At 38.2% G+C, this 19067-nt stretch overlaps 2 protein-coding genes across 3 annotated transcripts in view; one reads left to right on the forward strand and one right to left on the reverse strand.

Annotated features, from left to right (window-relative positions):
• The window catches only part of Smc6 (structural maintenance of chromosomes 6), a 54779-nt gene extending 45743 nt beyond the window's left edge, over positions 1-9036 (reverse strand). The window contains exons 1-3 of the mRNA XM_034513967.2: positions 8829-9036; positions 3362-3504; positions 1102-1219 (exon numbers count right to left, since the gene is read on the reverse strand). Of these exons, the coding sequence (XP_034369858.1) occupies positions 1102-1219; positions 3362-3499 (256 nt within the window). The 5' untranslated portion in view covers positions 3500-3504; positions 8829-9036. The remainder of the gene's footprint in view (positions 1-1101; positions 1220-3361; positions 3505-8828) is intronic.
• Positions 9037-9161: 125 nt separating this feature from the next.
• Gen1 (GEN1 Holliday junction 5' flap endonuclease) overlaps positions 9162-19067 on the forward strand; it is a 31371-nt gene continuing 21465 nt past the window's right edge. Inside the window, exons 1-4 of one of the 2 annotated variants that reach the window (XM_034513969.2) lie at positions 9162-9532; positions 13842-14028; positions 14591-14777; positions 18324-18500. In XM_034513969.2, coding sequence (XP_034369860.1) covers positions 13868-14028; positions 14591-14777; positions 18324-18500 — 525 coding nt within the window. In that variant the 5' untranslated portion in view covers positions 9162-9532; positions 13842-13867. Of the gene's footprint in view, positions 9533-13798; positions 14029-14590; positions 14778-18323; positions 18501-19067 lie in introns of both variants that reach the window. The other variant, XM_076942119.1, reaches the window with a different exon arrangement.

Genomic DNA, 19067 nt, shown 5'->3' on the forward strand with positions numbered 1-19067 from the left:
ACTGTGTTGCTACACATACCTAATTTCACTGCCTAGTACTGTTACTAGGTGGTAGACTATTCACTGTCTCAGTCACCCAACACCTAGCTTGCCTACCATCACCTGCTGCAACACATCTGGTCTGTCACAACGATCTTGTCCAGTTTAACTGGCTACCCTCTGACGTCTGAATAAAACTCTAAAATCTTTATCAAGTCTTTAAGATTCTCAACAGTACTGCATAGAATACAAACTCTCATGCCATATTCTGTCCTTCCCCACCATGTACCATATGATAAAACCACATAAGGTTAAGCCTCCTTCTCCACATACATCTTCTATCCTCTGAACATTTGAGAATGACCCATCTGTGCCTAGAGCATCTCAACTTCTTAACAAATGAGTCTAAAAGGATCTATAAGTTTCACTCAAGTACCAGCACAAATAGATCCTACTCATAAGAATCTCAATGATCACTACAGTGAAACTGTTACTTCCAAATCTGGATTCATAAGGCACTTCATTTGAGCCCTATCTAGTGTTTACACCAGGTTGCTGTGGTGAATTTCTATTGAGGGGATGGAGGGCTCCTTTGGCCTAGTGGTTTTGGGCAAGCTTGAACTACATAACTTAACTTTTATCTTAAGAAAATGGAAAGGGAGAAAAAAAAAAAAAGAAGAAGAAGGAAGGAAGGAAGGAATAATGGAAGTAAGACAAAAAGAGACAGTGTGGTTAGTGACTAAGAACACTTGTAGCTCTCAGACAGGACCCAACACCCACATGGTGGCTCACAACATCTGTAACTTCAGTTCCAAGAGATTTAACCTCTGAGGGCTGTGTATCCATGAGGTTCACATACATGCAGGCAGGTAACCAGTCACACATATAAAAAATAAATAAATTAAAAGACAACAACAAAAAAAACAGGAAATGCTTATACCTACTACTTAAATAACACACTTATGGTTAATTCAATTATTTTCTTTAAGTGCGAACTAAATAAATTCTGGGAAGCCATAAAGTATAGACCTAAATTATCTATCAGCACTAACAGTCAGCTATTTGAAAAAGCTCATGCACTGTCATCACTAAGTAGAGTATAAAGAGGGCAAAGGCACTTACTTCCATTATTGCCAACAACAAAGTTGACATTAGAACCAAACTTAAAAGGTCCAAGCATTGAATGGCACATGAAATTCCTTAGCTGAATACTCTCAATTATTCCAACTTCTGCTGCAGTCTATTAACAACAAAGGAATTAAAAAAAAAAAAATCAATCACTCTAATATACTCATTACTAATACTCAAGCTTCCGACAGACCAGCAATATTTATTAATGAAAAGTTATATCAAGTGTGCAACAGTAACTTTAATGACCAACATTAAATAAAGTAGGAATTTTCTTTAAGATACCACCAATTCTATTATCTTTAAAGATCTAGAAAATCTATCAAAAAACTTTTTCTTAACATTGGCAAAACTAACACTACTACTAGTCAAATATTTTTTGCTACATAATCTGTCCTGTGCGTTGTAGAACATTCAGCAGAATCCTAAGTCTCTTTTCTACACAATAGATGCTGGTAGCATCCATCTGTCTTCCAGTTGTGTAGCAACCAAAAAATATACCCAGTTGTTGCTCAATGCTATGGGAGGCAGAAAACACCTCCACTTCAATGAGAAGCAATGGTGGAGTATGACTATAAAATACAAAACTGTTTTTAGAGTATTTCTGAAAGAGGACTACTATCTGGCCATGGTCTGAACATGGAATTCACTTTCTAATATATAACATTCCATTTTCATAACAGAGAATTTGAACAGCACTGTCCACATGCTTTTCTTCCTGGCATTCTGTTTCAGCCACTTACAAAAACTGAATGACTTAGAGTAATATAAAAAGAATGTAGGACTTCCAAGGCGGGAGGTGGTGGTGAATGCCTTTAGTCCCAGAACTTGGGAGGCAGAGGCAGGCAGAGCTATGAGTTTGAGACCAGCCTGTTCCAGAACAGACAAAGGATATACAGAGAAACTCTATGTTTGTATCAAACAAAACAAGACAAACAAACAAAAAGGTAGGATTACTAAATCTGTAAAGCAGAAAAAAACTTCCCATATTATAAAATGTCAGATTAAGTTTATAAATGGCTTAATTAGTATTTGGCTAGAATACTCACCTGTACTTCATAGATATCAAGTACCAAAATAAAACAACCAGATTTTGCCAGTCAATTTTAGAGAGCACTCTAATGTGATCAGCATTTTTACAGGTTCTTTACAAACTCTCTCAATTCTACCCATATACCTCATCAAAAAGGAGAAATATTTACATCACTTCATGATTAGAATATCAGGTATAATTCATGAATTTTTTAAAAATATTTTTACTTTAAGAAATTGCAGTCATATGCAACTATTAAGAAATCAGACCCTATGTACTCGTCACCTAGCTTCTACCAATGGTAAAACTTCAAGAAAGCATAGTATCTCTCTCAAGCAAGACACTGACACAGCCTAAACACATCGTGTTTTCCCACACAAGATCTCTCCTGCTGTAAGGGATCATAAGTATGAACACATCCCTTTCAACCCACAACCACTTGCCCACTTATCTGTTCTTTACTTCTGTAAATATTATTCCAAGAATGCCAAATAAATAAGCTTATGCAAAACATAATCTTAGGGGTTGCTTTTTTTCCACTTAGCGTAATTGTCCGCTATTGCCTGTCAGGCTTTCTGTCACTGCTAAGCAATAGTTCATAAAACGAATTACCACAGGATATTCACTGGATCACATGTGGATTGATTTTGAATTTAACTATGAATAAAGCTACTAAAAATATACTGTTTCGTACTAAGATAAATCTAGTACAATTTTATATTGTTTTCTCAGAAACAAACTTCTCCATAGTGGTAACAATTTACAATCCCATCAGCAATATATAAATAATTCATTTCTCTTCATTCTTGAGATCTAGTGATAGAACTATTTCATACGCTATCACTTTGTTGAGTATGTAGTGGTATCTCAGATGTAAGTGTGAAGGACAATTATATACTCTTACTCTTTTAAAGCTCATAGGATCAAGTCAGCAATCACAGCCTCTATTCCATTCATGACATTGGCAATTTACGTCTTCCTCTTCTACTTATGCTAGTCTTACTACAGGTTGCCAACTTTATTTGAAGATGGTTATTTCTCTCATTATTTTCTTTAATTTTTGTAATTATTAACACAAACTTCAGTGTCAGATGCTATTTTTACCCAGCTCTCTAAAACTCTTACTGCTTCCTTCTGACTACAAATTATTTTAAAAATGTGACATATAAAATGATCACGAGAAACAAATCAGTTAAAAAAACATTATAATTCTATACTTACCAAAGTGGAGGTTCCATTTGTGAAAGAAATTGTACATTCATCCTCATCTCCGTCTTTATCAAAATCTTCCAGTTCTTCCTGTCTTGGTCTTTTAGCATTTTCAGGAGAGCAGAAATTTTCTTCCTTTCTTTTGGCCATCAGATCTGAACAAATGTTTATAACAAAGGTCAAGGATAGCATATAAAGACCATTCAATAAGCAGTAAACAAAAGAAACCACACAAAACTCATTTAAGTACTATGTCTATTCATTCTACTTTTTAAAAGTATTTCACCTTACATGAAGTTAAGGAGTAGAAGTCAAAAAAGTACTAGAAAAACAGGGAAACACATTTCCCTCTTGAGCCTCCAAAAAGAAACACAACCCTACTGATGCTATTAAGTCACTCAAGACTTAAGCTAGACCTCTAATTTCCAGACAGATAAAGTAATTTTACAGTGTCTTAAAAGAAACAAATTCAGTTATTCATGGCTATAACTAAATTGGTAGCAGCCTAATATTTTCTTCCCAAACCCATTAAAGAGAAAAGTATTTTACTGTTAAAAGGCTGCCTTCTAGTTTCCTATTAACAAAAAGGGCATATTCCTTCCCGAAATTATTACAACCATCCAACCTTTATAACAAAAAGTAATACTAATCAAATGTTTTTATTTTTTTGATTTTTAAATTACTTCCTAAAGGCAAACATTCTAAAGCAGCAAGGCTTTACACTAGTTGTTTCCCTTTTCTCTAGATAACTTGTCATAAACCAAGTACTTAAAAAATACCAGAGACTTCGAAGAGTTCTGGCTTGTATCTATCAATATTTCCTATTAAAATTAAAACCAAAAGCTTCTGAAACAAAGAAAACCCAACTGTACATTCCATATCAGGCAGATGGGCTGATTCCAGGGTGCATTCAGAAGTGTTGCATAGATCTCTGCACCAGGCTCTGCAAACTATGTGCCAAGTGTTACAAGTTAAAGCAGTGGAGACATGAGGACTATAAAATAATTGGTAGACTTGATGTTCAGAAAGAATGTAGTCCAAAGACCAGAAAACAGTATCTCGTACCCTGGGAACATCCCAGATCTCAGTTTCCATGTTACAGCTTGTGAGTAATAGTCTCAGAAAGATTTCAGGGGATTCAAATTTGAGAACCAGTAAATCACACTTCTTAAAGAACTCTGTACCATTCTGAAATCAAGTATCTTTATAAAAGATATATTAGTAACTGAGCACAGTGGCTCACACCTTTAATCCCAGCGCTTGGGAAGCAGAAACACGTGGAACCAAGTTTGAGGCCAGCCTGGTATACACAGTGAGTTGTGGGACAGTCATGTCTATACAGAGAAACACAGTCTTAAAAAGGAAGGAAAGAAGAAAGAAAGGAACGAAGGAAGGAAGAAAAAGATATTAATATTAGCATCTTAGGGACATGTAACTTAAACTAGTACTTTTTTAGGGAATATTACCATTAATCATAATTATTTATTAATGTATTTCTTTGCAAGTAATATTTAACTCAAATCTCTTACAGAAGCCAAATATTCAAAATCAAACATCTTTTACATCCATCCCCCCTCCCAAACAATGACTAGCAAGAATCAATGTATGTTAGTTTTAACTTGTGGTGAATTTAAATTCCCCAAACACCACCAGGACGTTATTTCTCAGCAACATGTTCTATCTCATTCACTCTCTATTCCTTTATAAATTATGAAACAAAAAGAAACAATTCCTCTTTGGTTACCCAACATTAAATGTCTTTCAGGCATTATTTTTATTAATGACTAACACAATGATCTGACAGGAAGCACTCAGAAAAAGCCTGACTTTACTTTCATCATTAGAAAGCAGTTTGGCAAGTAAAACTTGGGTGAGGGAGGTACACTCACTATTAGATGGAGTGTGAGCAGTTTACAATGCACATGACAGTCCACACTACACAAAAGATACTACACTCAAATGCTTCATAATTAGGCTGGTTTTTATTTGCTGGGGATAGCCTAGGATTTGCAGGCTTCTAGGTTTCCAAGGTAACTTGCATCTGAGAGACAATGAAGGACCCTCCTACCTTTTAGGAATCACATTGAGATTTAAAAATGACAGACTTTCAAGAAACATGTACAAATGTCCTGAGAGTGAGATATAGGTTTAAAAAAAAAAACAGTAAAACTGTTATTACTTATAAGATAAAAGACACAACATATACAAAAAGGGAAAGGTTTCTCTGAGATCTTGAGTATACTGATGGAGCTATATAGTTTATTTCATTTACTTATCTACAATTTTTAAAAAATTGTTGTTTTGGCTTGTTTATGTGTTTAACAAAAGCCTAGCTATATAACCCAGGCTGTTCTGGATCTTAAGTGTTGGAATTATAACAAACACTAAATAAAGGAATAGTATCATTTCTTCTCTTATATGAAGCAAAATCACATAGCAGGAGCAGTGAAGAACATTCAAAAGAAAGTTAGTTAAAAAGAGAAATCAGTAACTAAGGGCTCAGCAGTTAGACACACATGACATTTTAATGAAATCCTACAAGTTTTAGCAGGATTATAAAATCTTGGCTCTTGCACTTTAATTACAACTCATACCTCCCATTAGTGCCAAAGGAGAGATTAACAGTGTCCAGCATAACAGAATTAGACTTATTTAATTCTATAACTATTAGAACTATTTTTAAATAAATATAAATTCTGAGGGGATACATTGAGAATGACACCAGACAGACAGTTTCTAAGAAATCCTCAACGAAAACTACAACAGCATCAGGAATGAAGGTGGAGGTGAAGCCAACAACAGTAAAGAAGACTAGGTATTCACATTGTTAAGTATGCTTATCTCTAGAATAAACTCTCCTTAAGATATAAGTCATGCCCTTATTTTACAACATGAGAAACTGAGGCTCAAATAAGACTTCAACTTACAAAGCACCAACTTAGTAACTAGATGCAGACACGTGCTGGCAGAGCACACTCGAATCCAAGTTTGTCAAACTGCTCATGTCCAGGTTCCTCCTGGCATAAACTGAGTTTAACCACAATTTATTCACATCCAGTGACTGACAATCTAGTATCTTCTTGAGTGCCTCTCCAAAAATTAAAAAAAGAATTCTACTATAAAGGGTTCTCCTAAATGCTCCTTTAGGCTTGCTTCAAAACTTTTTATTTTCTCACCTAATGGTGCCTACCATTATAAACAGATGGTATATCTGTCAAGAGAAAAGAATAAATGTTTTGTTTGCAAACACTTGGAGTTTGAATAAAGTGTACCAAGGATAGACCCTGAGACAATAAAATATACACTGCAATAGGACTCAATCTAGAAGTGGAAGAAAGAAAATTACTGAAAGTAGATTGAAGCTGGTGACCAAGAGAATCATGCAAGGTGGAAAAAGATATAACTCCTTTAACTTATAAATTTAAAGACACACTCACACATAAAAATACAGTATAACTGACTGTACTGGACCCTCAGTTACCTGGACTTACTACTACTATATGTATAAAAAACAACTGTGACATTTCAGTATGTCAAACTGGTTGGAAAGATGGCTCAGAGGTAGGTAACAAGCACTGACTGTTCTCAATAGCTCAAGTTTGAATCTCAGCACCAACATGGAAGCTTACAACAGTCTATAACTTCAGTTCTAGATTCTCTAACAGCTCCATGGGCATCAGGCATGCATGTGGTGCAGACATATCTGCAGGCAAACCACCCACTCATAAAATAATAAAAATTTGAAGTACTTCAAATATAAAGCATGTACTACTACAGTAAATTTTTTAATTATTATTTCTTGAAAGTAAGTCAACTACCTTTTAGAGGTTAATAAAGATTGGATTCAGGGTCCCTACATGTTAAAGTAGCAATCTATCACTGAATAATACTCCTAGATTGCCTACTACAGTTTGATTGATTTACCTAACAAAATAGTCAAGATTCAGGCAAGTTTTACATAAAATTCTACTCTTGGCACTTAGAAAAATTAACCTCTTGGGGGGAACCAGTGTTTTACACTAACATTCAACATGTTGTTTATACTAGCTTGCTGAGCTCAACACTGATCTCTCAGGAGCCCTGTGACAAAGAACCAAGAGGTAAAGAGGTGTCCTTACTCTCTACATACTATCTACCTCTGTGGGGAACAAAAGCCTGCTTTTAAGGAATTACAAGGGGTAAGCTTTGTCTCTCAACTTTCTATACCCACTCAGACAATGATATTTGGTTTTTTGGACAGTTTTACTCAGTTTGGACAGTTTTTTGCTCAGTTTTAGTAGCCTGAGCTAGCCTGGAACTCAGCAGTAGCCCAAGCTGTCCTCTATCTCACTTCAGCCACTACTCAGAGCTGAGATTACAAGCCTGAGCCACCATCCCCAAGGGCAGAAAAAACAATTTTTCTTTGAGACAGGGCCTCATGTAACCCAAGCTGCCTTCGAACTTGCTACATAGCAGACGACCTTTTGAAGCTCCAGCCTCCACCTCCTGCATGCTAGGATTACAGGCCTGCCCACCTCACTGATTTGGTGTGGTTCTGGGAACTGACCTCAGGGCTCTTTGCTTGCTAGGCAAGCACTCTACCAAGAGCATTACATTCCCCAGCTCCCAGGAAAAGAATTTACACGGATTTTAAACGTTAAAAAAATTTAGTTTCACATACTAAAGGGATGAGTCTACGGAGAAATTCTAATAGGTTCCCCCATCACCCACAACTCCCTTAAAACTAGCTGTTGGCCACTGTACGTGCTACTGTAAATTTTAAAAGACTCCACCCGCCTTCCTAAGAGTCAGGGAATATGGACTTTTCTAACTTTGAATAGAAACCTCAGAACAGCTTGCCTTTAAAAATGCAAATTTAGTCTTTCTTCTAATTAACTATCAAATGCATTAAGGGCTCACATAACTTGTTTTCGGGCTTTAAATGCCAAGTAGATGCTCTTTCTAGGAATCAGCAGCCTTATTCAAGCCCTATTCAAGCGTCTTGCTCTACCCTCAGGTCCTGTTTTCTAGAGTTGCCAATCCCGATTTCCCCCTCCAATTCCACTGTAATGAAGGCAAAGAAATACCACCCAAACCTTTCAAACAAGATTTACTCTAGCCTGGTTCATCCGAGTGGCGTTTCGGGGAAACTGGATTTAACGGCAAATTCAGATCTCAGCGGCATTTCCAGCCACAGCTATGTATGGTGCCTGCGCGTGGAATACCCAGCTCCAACGCCGGCCTCAGCCCCGGCCCGACCTCTGCGGCTGCCCGCCAACGCCCGGGCCGCCTAGGGACGCGCGAGGGCGAGCAGGCGCCCACGGCCAAGTTTCCCGCGGCGGAGAGCGGCGTCTCCTCCGAGGGCGCGAAGGTCCCCGCGGCCCGCGCCCAGGCCCGACCCTGACCACCCGCAGCCCGCAGCTTCCAGGAGGGCCGAAGGCTGCTCGCCGGGGGGCTCCTGGGCATGGAGAGAGGAAGCGCGCGCGCGCCCTCGCTCTACCTCCAACAAGTCGCGGTCACCCCGGGGAAGCTAGTCCGCCTGGCTGTCACGACACGAAGGCCACCGTGAGGGCGTCGGACCTTGGCCACCGCTCACCCGCCAAGCAGGGTACACCGGCCCGAGTGCAGGCGGGAGCCCCGCAGACAGGCGCCCGCCGCGGGACGGTCCGCGCCTGCGCCCCGCCCCTCCCCGCCCCCGGACTCCGCCCGCGCCTGCGCGCTCCCGGGCTTTCGCGCCGCTCTAGTCGGCCAGAGGGAACCGGAAGTGCGCTCAGCGGGCGGGAGCGTGGGGAAGCGAGGAGGCACGCGCCCCTCTGCGGCGGATCTAGACGGCGGGGGAGGCGGGTGGGAAGATCCCCGGGCGCCTTGACAACAGGTCTACGCATGCGTCCGCAGGGCGGACTGCAAGAAGGGAAAGTGAAACGGGCAGGGCGAGGCGGGTCTGGAAGGAAAGCGAGCCGTTTCCCGGAAGGGGCGGGACTAATGGCGATGGCGCTGGATTCGAAATTGCTGCCTGGGGCTTAGTGCTTGGAGAAGAACGAGAGGCTCCCCCGCCCCTCGGTTTTGTTTGTTTGTTTGTTTGTTTGTTTTAACTTTGGTTTGAGGGAATTCTGGAACTTAGGGCGGCGACAGTTATTAGACTCCAGGCCAGACTGGTAAATAACAGAAGTGTCCCTTCCACAGCCACGAAGAGGGGGTGTCTGGGTAAGTCCCGCGGGACAGGCTGAGGCCGGCCTCCCGATCCTTCTGCCGGCTTCCAGAACACTGACGGGAGGGCGAGCTCATCCAGAGCCTCCCTACAAGGTCCCCACGACCCTTCCCCGAGGATGCCCACTCACACTGCTCTGCATTATGGTTACAATTGGGAAAATAGATGTCTTATAGCAGTTACCACTTATGACCGTCTTTAGCGGTTGTGTATGTAATCCTCTCTCCCCTACCAGCTCCACCGTAGGGTGGACATCGCTGTAAATAAATATATACAGTTAGAAGTTGTTTGGGCCCTTCTCCATTCGCTTCTCAATCCGATGTTAATCATCCATTCCGTCTTTACACAACTTCACATCCGTATTCAGACCTAGGCAAGTAACCTCGCTGCCTTGTTTCAGTCTGGGAAATGGCATTCAGTGTTAATTAACCTCGTTCTCAGGTTAGTATACATCCTCAGGTCTCCAGGAAGGAGGTAAATTCATTTGTTCAGAGCCACCATTACCTTCAAAAAGTAATCATAGATTGCGTTCTTTATCGTGGATTAGTGAAAAGTGTGACATAGTGTAGGCTAAAATGTGAGATGGAACCATCCTGACAAACACAAGTGGGAAGTTCTTCCCTAGCTGTCACTTCCTCCGTCCGGGAAGCTTTAGTGGATGCTTTTCTATATACTCCTGTGCTTTGATTTCTTTACTTCTGGCACTGTTGTTATCATCCCATTAAAGTGCTAATGTTTCCCTCTACAGCTTCACCTTACCAAGCTATTTAAATCAGATCCTGATCTTCATCATATCTCCAGCACTTAGACACATGCCTAAGAAATACTGGTAGGCAAATAAAACATGGGCCTCGAAGTTTAAATTAAACTTATATGACTGTATAGCTGAAAAGAAGTTAAAACATCACGACTTGATTAAATTATGTGGTAAATTCCCTATAGATACAATACTGCATGGTGAAGTATTTATGCTGTTTGTCAATTTTATATGAAAATATAGGTAACTAAATGTGAATTTGGAAATTTAACTATTTTCTGTCCTTTCTTTAAACTTTGACAAAGTAGAAAATTTGCCTTAATAAAATGTGGTTTTGCATAAATCAAGCAAGCTATTGACTTCTTTTATGTTCTTTACATTTGATTCATTAGCGGAATTAGCAAGGGTCTGTGTTTTTCTCACCTCATTCAGTTTTATAATTAACCAATAGAAACTTAATAGCTTTTAAGGAAGCTTTAGGAGCATAAATGGATTTATGAGCACCATATGGTTACATCAAAGGACCTGCTTTTGTTTTAAGCAGAGGCAGCTTCTTAAGCCCTTTGTTAGTGTAGCAGCTTACCTTCTCTCAAGCCACAATCTGGATATTCCTGCTACCAAAGTTGATCCTGAGAGTCAAAGGATATTAGAATCTTGTTAGCTATCTGGTTTAGTATGTCGCCTTTCTAGAAGGCTGGTTTTCTCTCTGAGGCTCTACAGTTGATCAGTAGTATATCCAAAACCTAAACCCTGGGCCTGTGTGCTCTAAATTCCCAGTGCTCCTTTCCTATGCTGAAGCAATTAGTAAGTTATAAAACTAGTTGCTATATAATTATGATTTTGTTGACTCCTTTGGTGTTTCACAACTAATTCTTAAAAATTAGAAATATGGTAGAAGACACATTTTGTTACTTATTATTTTGATTACATCCTGAGAATGACAGCAGTAGTTGATATGATAGGTTTGAGTATAGACACAAATTTGCATAGTCTTGGAGGATCTAATAGTGGTAGTACTTTTAAGGTTTACATAATGCTAATCTGCCTTCAAGTATAGATTATGACCTAATCAAGAACCCTCTGTACTGTCTTTTTGTGCAGTTATACATCTTATGCACTGTTCCATTTGGTCTCTTTAGAGTTTTACAAGTTTTTAGACTCTTTAACTATTGTCATGTAACATCAATTCAGAGAAATGACCAGGACTAAGAGCACAGGCATAAATACACACACACACACACACACACACACACACACACACACACACACACACACACACACTGAGAGAGAGAGAGAAACATGGTGGCTTAAACTGTATTTTTAAAACAAATTGTATGTACTTTTAAATACAATATATATTTCACACCATTGTTTTGGAATTACTAAGATTATTTTTAATGGCCACTCTTTAGACAGAATATAGATTTTTAAACATAGATTATAGAAATGGTGGGGAAAATCCTAAAGTAGCATTTTTTAAAATAGCCAAACATGTCTTTAATCTCAGTACTCAAAGGGCAGAAGCAGGCAGATCTCAAGGCCAGCCTTGAGACCTCACTATATAGTTCAAGATAGCCAGAGCTGCATAGTTAGACCCTCTCTCCAAAAAAAAAAAAAAAAAAAAAATTATATATTTATATACATATATGTGTGTGTGTGTATGTGCATTAAACTTAAAAATACATAATTATGTGGTAACTTAATCTTTATATCTTCTTTATAAAATAACCACCATAAATGCATGAAAACAGGTTTTATAGGATTCTTTTGAGTACACTGTCAGTGTCTACAGACACACCAGAAGAGGGCATTGGATCCCATTAGAGGTGATTGTGAGCCACCATGTGGTTCCTGGGAATTGAACTCAGGACCTCTGGAAGAGCAGTCAGTGCTCTTAACCCCTGAGCCATCTCTCCAACTCAATGATATTTTTTTAGAATATGATTACTTATGATTTTATTCCTTACTGTAGTTCTAATCATACTTTTTGTAGGTTGTTTGATTTTATCTAGTGAATAGTTGATGGCCTTATAAGAAGTTCAAGAAGCACTAATAGAAATTCATTGTAAGTTCCCAAGAGCAACATACGTAAGTTCTCCAACTTCACAGCAATAGTCTAGATTATTTTAAGATCTCTTGCTCTTTCCTGACTGACACTACCTGGCCCCAGGATTTTTTGTGAGTCTGTTTATTTGGGGGCAGGAGACTTTTATTACAATTGGTATAACTTTAATTGATATATGTAAACGTGCATTATATGTAATTTTAAATTTTCATAAAACGATTCCTTATCACTATTTTAGACATCTTTAGTCTTTTTTATGCCTCCTTTTACAATGAGTCTTTTTAGGTATCCAGTGTGAGTCACAAATAAAAGCAAAAATGCAGAGAATTTCATCCTCATATTGTATCTGGTGTTAATGTGTTTTAATGGCTAGTACTTTACAAATGTTATTTACCTTCATAATAATGTCTTAGAAATGTACATACCCCTGCTCTTTCCAGAATTCACCACAACTTTTCAAATTAACTCAGTCTGCCACAGTGTTACAGCTAGCAGAACACGTTGATGTAAAATAAATTAGCATGCCCCCCCCCAATTAACTACTTAGTACCTTGTGTTTATTCTGTATTTTTCTTTCTAAAGTAGCATGACCACATATATTTGCACACTTTACAAAAATGAGTGCACAAAATAACACTCATGGCAGGATTGGCCACGTTATAAAATCAAGATTCAGAAAACTGAGGAAATCATATACAACAGCCTTTCCAGCACTGGTTTTTATTGCATCTATGTGCGATTTATAATGTAGACTTTTCAGAAGGTTTCTACATATGAATAATGGCCTTTCAATTTAATATATTTTTGCAACCTGACTTGGGTTTTGGGACTGAATTAAATTCATTATTCAGAGAGTAATAATTAGATTGTATTTATGTAGTCAGATTTAATCTTCATTGCACACACTATGTATCATTATCAAATAACAACAAAGGGAAAGAAAAATAGATGTAGGTGCTGAATAAAGAAAAGTTATCTGAAAAAAAAAATACCTGGGAAAGACAACAGAGTATAAGGTAGTTTATTCCTAAACTTTCCTGTACTGTACAAGGAAAAAAAACTAGCATTAATTTTAAAATATGTTGTTTTAAATTCAGTTTTTCCACTGTGAACTGTATAGCCATACAATTAAAAACAATACCTGTTATGAAAATATAACTCCTCTCCTGGCAGTCCTGGTGTACACCTTTAATCCCAGAATTTAGGAGGCAAAGACAGGCAGATCTCTGTGAGTCTGAGGCCAGCCTGGGCTACAGAGCTAGTTCCAGGACAGTAATGCTACACAGAGAAACCTTGTCTGGGAAAACCTAACAGAGAAAGAATGTAACTCCGTTTTTCTCCAGTATTTTCTACATCATTTCTTCCCTCCTTATTTTTCCATCAATTTCTATGAACTAACCTTGGATTTGGGGATTGGTTTTGTTTTGTTTGTTTCTTTAGCTGTTTGCCTGCTTCCATGATTCCTTCCTTATGTATACTTCAGATAACACCAGATAATCAGCCATCAGGATGGGAGTGAATGACTTGTGGCAGATTTTGGAGCCTATAAAGCAACATATCCACTTGCAGGATCTTAGTGGAAAAACCCTTGCCGTTGATTTGAGTCTCTGGGTATGTGAGGCACAGACAGTGAAGAAAATGATTGGAACTGTCATGAAGCCCCACCTCAGGTATAGTAAAGGTTCTGTGAATAGAGACGAGTCATTATGTGGCTAGTCTTGGTGTTTGACTTTGTTTCAACTTTTTTAAATCTCTCCTGGAGGAATTGTATTTTCACTCCCCTTTGTTCTTAACCTCTCCCTTCAAACCACCTTTCAGATAGTAGTGTGTATAGTCAAAAATTGTTCCTGCTTAAATGTCATATGCTTGCCCATTCTCCTTAACATCTTAATATCAGCCAATGAGATAGTTCAGTCTTAAATGCACTTGCTATCAGACCTGACAGCCTGAGTGTGATCCTCAGAACCCACACAGTAGAACAATACAGCTACTTCCTGCAAGTTGTTCTTTGACATCTCCATAAGAACATAGGCATGCATGTGCCCACACTAACACACACACACACACACACACACAGAGACACAGAGAGAGAGAGAGAGAGAGGAATAAATGTTTTAAAATGTTATTACATGAACAATGCTTTAACCTAGTATTCTTAAACCATTTTTCATACTGCTATTGGGTCTTGTTATCAATATGAGGATTAATATGTTAATAATTTGTATGCTTCAGGAACCTATTTTTTCGAATTTCATATTTAACTCAAATGAATGTAAAACTGGTGTTTGTAATGGAAGGGGAGCCACCAAAGCTGAAAGCTGATGTCATAAGCAAGAGGACTCAGACTCGCTATGGGCCTTCTGGAAAATCGAGGTCTCAGAAAACAGGGAGATCACATTTTAAGTCAGTCTTACGAGAGGTGAGCATTCAGATTCAACTAGTAATTCTTTTTTTTTGTTGGTTTTTTTTTTGTTTGTTTGTTTTACATTTTTTTCAACTAGTAATTCTTATTTGAATTAAAGTGTATTTTATAAACTTATGCTCGTTAACTGTATTGTGACTACAGGAATAGTGCGGTGCAGAGAATTTATGATAGAATAAAACAGACCTGAGCCCACATTCTAACACCAACATTTAGAAATACTGGGCAGGATTTTTAACTCATTTGTATTTTAATTCTTAGTAAAATGGGGTAGTAATATTCTGCAGTGATTTTATAAATGCTTGAGAAATATATCTACAGTAAGTAACCCATGGTAGTGACTTGATTATCTTTCCTTTTAACTTCAGTGGTTTCAGAATGCATGATACCCATCAGTTGCTTGCTTCTTTGATTAAGGTTAAGGGCATCACTGGCTTATGGGTATAAACATAAATATTTAGGCAGCAATTTGATAACATGCCCATTTAACAAAGCAAGAGTAGTAGGTTCTATGCCTGTGATCTCTCCAGTTATGGGTCTCTACACAGACTACAATACCAGGAGCTTTGATGGGAAGGGCCTCAGATTCATCAGAGATCAATTGGTTGTCCCTATAACAGTCACTACATTATTGCACCAGTAAGCACCTCTTGCTTAGCTAGTTGATATTGTAGCATGTGTGTCTAAGAAAGACTGTAGGTGGCTTTTCACCACCTATTATGCATAGTAGCTTCTGGCATTTTGAAGGCTACCCAGCAAGATTTAGGAGGTTTTGTTTGTTACAGGATCTTGCTATAAAGCCCAGGCTGTCCTGGAACTGGCTATATAGCTTAGAATGGTCGTAAATTCATGATGCTCCCTCATCACGTTATCTTTTTTAATTAAAATACAATTATGTCACTCTCTTTCCTCCCTCCAGCCCTCCAAGTCCCCTCTTTCCAGCTTCCAACTCCTTCCATGCATCCTCCTCAAAATTGGTATCCTCTTTTTCTTTATTGGGGTGTGTGTGCACGTGTGCACACTCGTGTAAAAGCTAGGAAAAATATGTAAATGCAACCTGCTAAGTTCATTTTTATTGTTTGTATATGGCTTTAGGGCTGACTACTTTATATCGGGTGAGCAATCTGAGAACTCATCTCTGGGAGAGGCTAACTCTCCCTGTATCAGCAGTCACTAGTTGCCTGTAGTTCTTTGTCAGGGGGTGAGACTCCATGAGATTCCCCCATTTTGAGTTAGCCTGTCTATTGCTGTTGCCAGTCTTCCAGTTTTGTTTATGCAGCCATTTCTAGGAGAGCTTTTCACTTAACACATTATATAGATAGTTGTCAGTTATTTCTTTCTATTTAAAATTATAACTTACAGTGTTTATATAACATGTATGGGACTATGAATTGTTCTTTCTATTTAAAATTATAACTTACAGTGTTTATATAACATGTATGGGACTATGAATTGTTCTTTCTATTTAAAATTATAACTTACAGTGTTTATATAACATGTATGGGACTATGAATTGTTCCTATGACTGTATATCATTTACATTTCAACTATTCTCCATTATTCATGAAATTTTATTTATCCATTATTTATGAACTTTCTTGGTAAGTAATTTTTTTCTTACCATTTTGTAATTTCAAATGAAATTATTCAAAATAGAATTGACAAATTAAAATTCTAAGATTTTTTTTATTTAAACAGGGTTTCTCTGTATAGCCTTGTCCTTCCTGGAACTTGATCTGAGAGCCAGGCTGGCCTTGAATTCAGAGATCAGCCTCCCTCTGCCTCCCAAGGGCTGGGATTAAAGGCATGTTGCACCACTACCTGGTTTAGAATGATAGCTTTTACCAATTAGTTTCCTACAAGTATTGGTAGGAGAACAGTTTTGATACTCACAAAAGAACTCTGGATATTTGATTTATCTTTGCACTGAATAGAAGCAAGGGTATTTAATCGAGTCATGGTTAGTCCTAGCACTCAGGAGGCAGGAGGATGTCTGTAAGTTTAAGACCAGCCAGAGCTACAAAGTCAGATCCTGTCTTTAAAAAATTGTGGGGGCAGGGTATTTAATATGGTGAGGTATTTTAGAAGACAATGCATAAAGTGGTTCTGGAACTGCTGTTCTCTGATCTTACATGTTTTAAATAGTTTTTAGTTTAATGAGTAGTCAAACTTACTGACTTAATAGTTGAAGTAAACAACTGTAAAGCGTTGTAACACATTCCTGTGACATTAGTTCCTGGAAATACCTGTGAATCTCATCCTTACAACATTGGAGTTTTCGATATAAACAGCACACAAAGCTGAGACAACTGACAACTTTGCTCAGTGTGAAAGGATAAGCCCTGGCTAGGTAAAGAGGATATGCTAGTAGCAAAGATGTTTCCTCAACGTCATACACCTAAGTCTGAGAATGTTGCCAGACTTGGGCTGCAGCCAGCAGTTTTTTGTTATATATTATACAAAAAAAAATTGAACATTCTGAGCAATGGGTGTTTATTCTGACAATCTATAGAAAATACATTTGCCTAGCCTCTTTTCTCCATATTCAGCATTCTACAATTCAGAAAGAACTGTAAACTGTAAATGGCAAGGAAAGTGAAGTATTATAGTCCATATGGCTAAACTCAGCAAGATCAAAGCCATAACCCAGTGGAATCTCACAGTGGATTGTTTATGCATTATAAAAGGATAAAATTTGATTTTCTAGGAGGAAACAACAACTTAGCCTTGTGAGAGTTTTCCCACTGTTGTACGACACTATCCGTGGGAAGTGCTTACCAAATAGAGAACTGATGACAAACTGAAGAAAGGACACTGCCAAAATCCAACTTGGTGAACCATTGAGGTTTAGGGGCCGGGGTTTGGGGAGGATACTTACAGGAATATGAGTGAGAGTTCAAAGAGGAACAGGGACAATTTGAAGACAACTCCATCACCAAGTCTATCCTATCCGATATAAGCAATAGCTCTTAAAGGCTGGAGTGCACCTGTTGTAGTTTAGGTGGCTCAGTTGCTCTGAGTATCTTTGAGGCAATTCAACGGTGTTTCTGCCAGGCAGCCCAGCTGATCTGTTTCCCAGCAGTCCATACTACTTACATATTTGTGGGAAGGGAGAGCCTCTAGTGTTACTCTGGTCAAGGTCAGGGACTTCCTGAAGCCTTAGAGTTGTTTATTTCCTGATCTAAGCTTAATCAGCTTCCCTGAAAATGGGATGTTTTCACTCCCTCTTAGAACATACTTTGTCGATACCAACCATAATACTACAGAATTCTTAGTATTTCAGAGTTGCTTTCTGCAAGATAAAATTTTTTAAAAATAGTATTTTAAATTATATAGGTACAACCAAATTATTGTTTTAATTATTTGACCTAAAAGCTTAGCAGTTCTTTCTTAATGCCAATAAATTATTCAGTATCGAAATTTCTGAGTGTTTCTTTAATGTCATTTTTTTTAATATCCAGAAGACAACTACTATTTCTGTTTTAAATGTAAAAGTAAATTAAAATTCTGAAAAGCTGAATGTCTTGCACTTATTTGTTTCAGTGCCTTGAAATGCTAGAGTGCCTGGGAATGCCCTGGGTCCAGGCTGCTGGGGAAGCTGAGGCCATGTGTGCTTACCTTAATGCCAGTGGCCATGTGGATGGCTGCCTCACCAACGACAGTGATGCTTTCCTTTATGGAGCCCAGACTGTTTACAGGAATTTCACTATGAACACAAAGGTATATCTTTTCTTTGTCTATTGATATCTCTTTATACTAAGATAATATATGTAAAATGCCATGATGCTTGGCAAATAGTTATTGCTAGATAAAATGTTTACTAATTTAAAATTTCACTGTATATTTCAGTAAGCTAGAAAACATTTTAAATTTTTTCACCATAAATTTATATTTTATATATTTTTTAAATTTAATTTTAAAAAATTATTTGTATGTATGCAGTGGTAAGTGTGTGCATATGAATACAGGCATTGAAGCCGGGCAGTGATGGCGCACGCCTTTAATCCCAGCACTTGGGAGGCAGAGGCAGGCGGATTTCTGAGTTCGAGGCCAGCCTGGTCTACAAAGGTAGTTCCAGGACACCCAGGGCTACACAGAGAAACCTTGTCTCAAAAAACAAAAACAAAATGAATGCAGGCATTGAACTCACCTGAAACTGTAGGTACAGGAGTTTGTCAGCTGCCTGACTTGAGTACTTAGAACTGAGCAAGGGTCCTCTTCAAGAATAGCATGAGTAACACTAAGCCGTCTCTCCAGCCCTATACATAACTGTTCTGAAGTGACAGA

This window comes from Arvicanthis niloticus, chromosome 11 (assembly GCF_011762505.2).
Source record: "Arvicanthis niloticus isolate mArvNil1 chromosome 11, mArvNil1.pat.X, whole genome shotgun sequence".
Lineage (NCBI taxonomy): Eukaryota > Metazoa > Chordata > Mammalia > Rodentia > Muridae > Arvicanthis > Arvicanthis niloticus.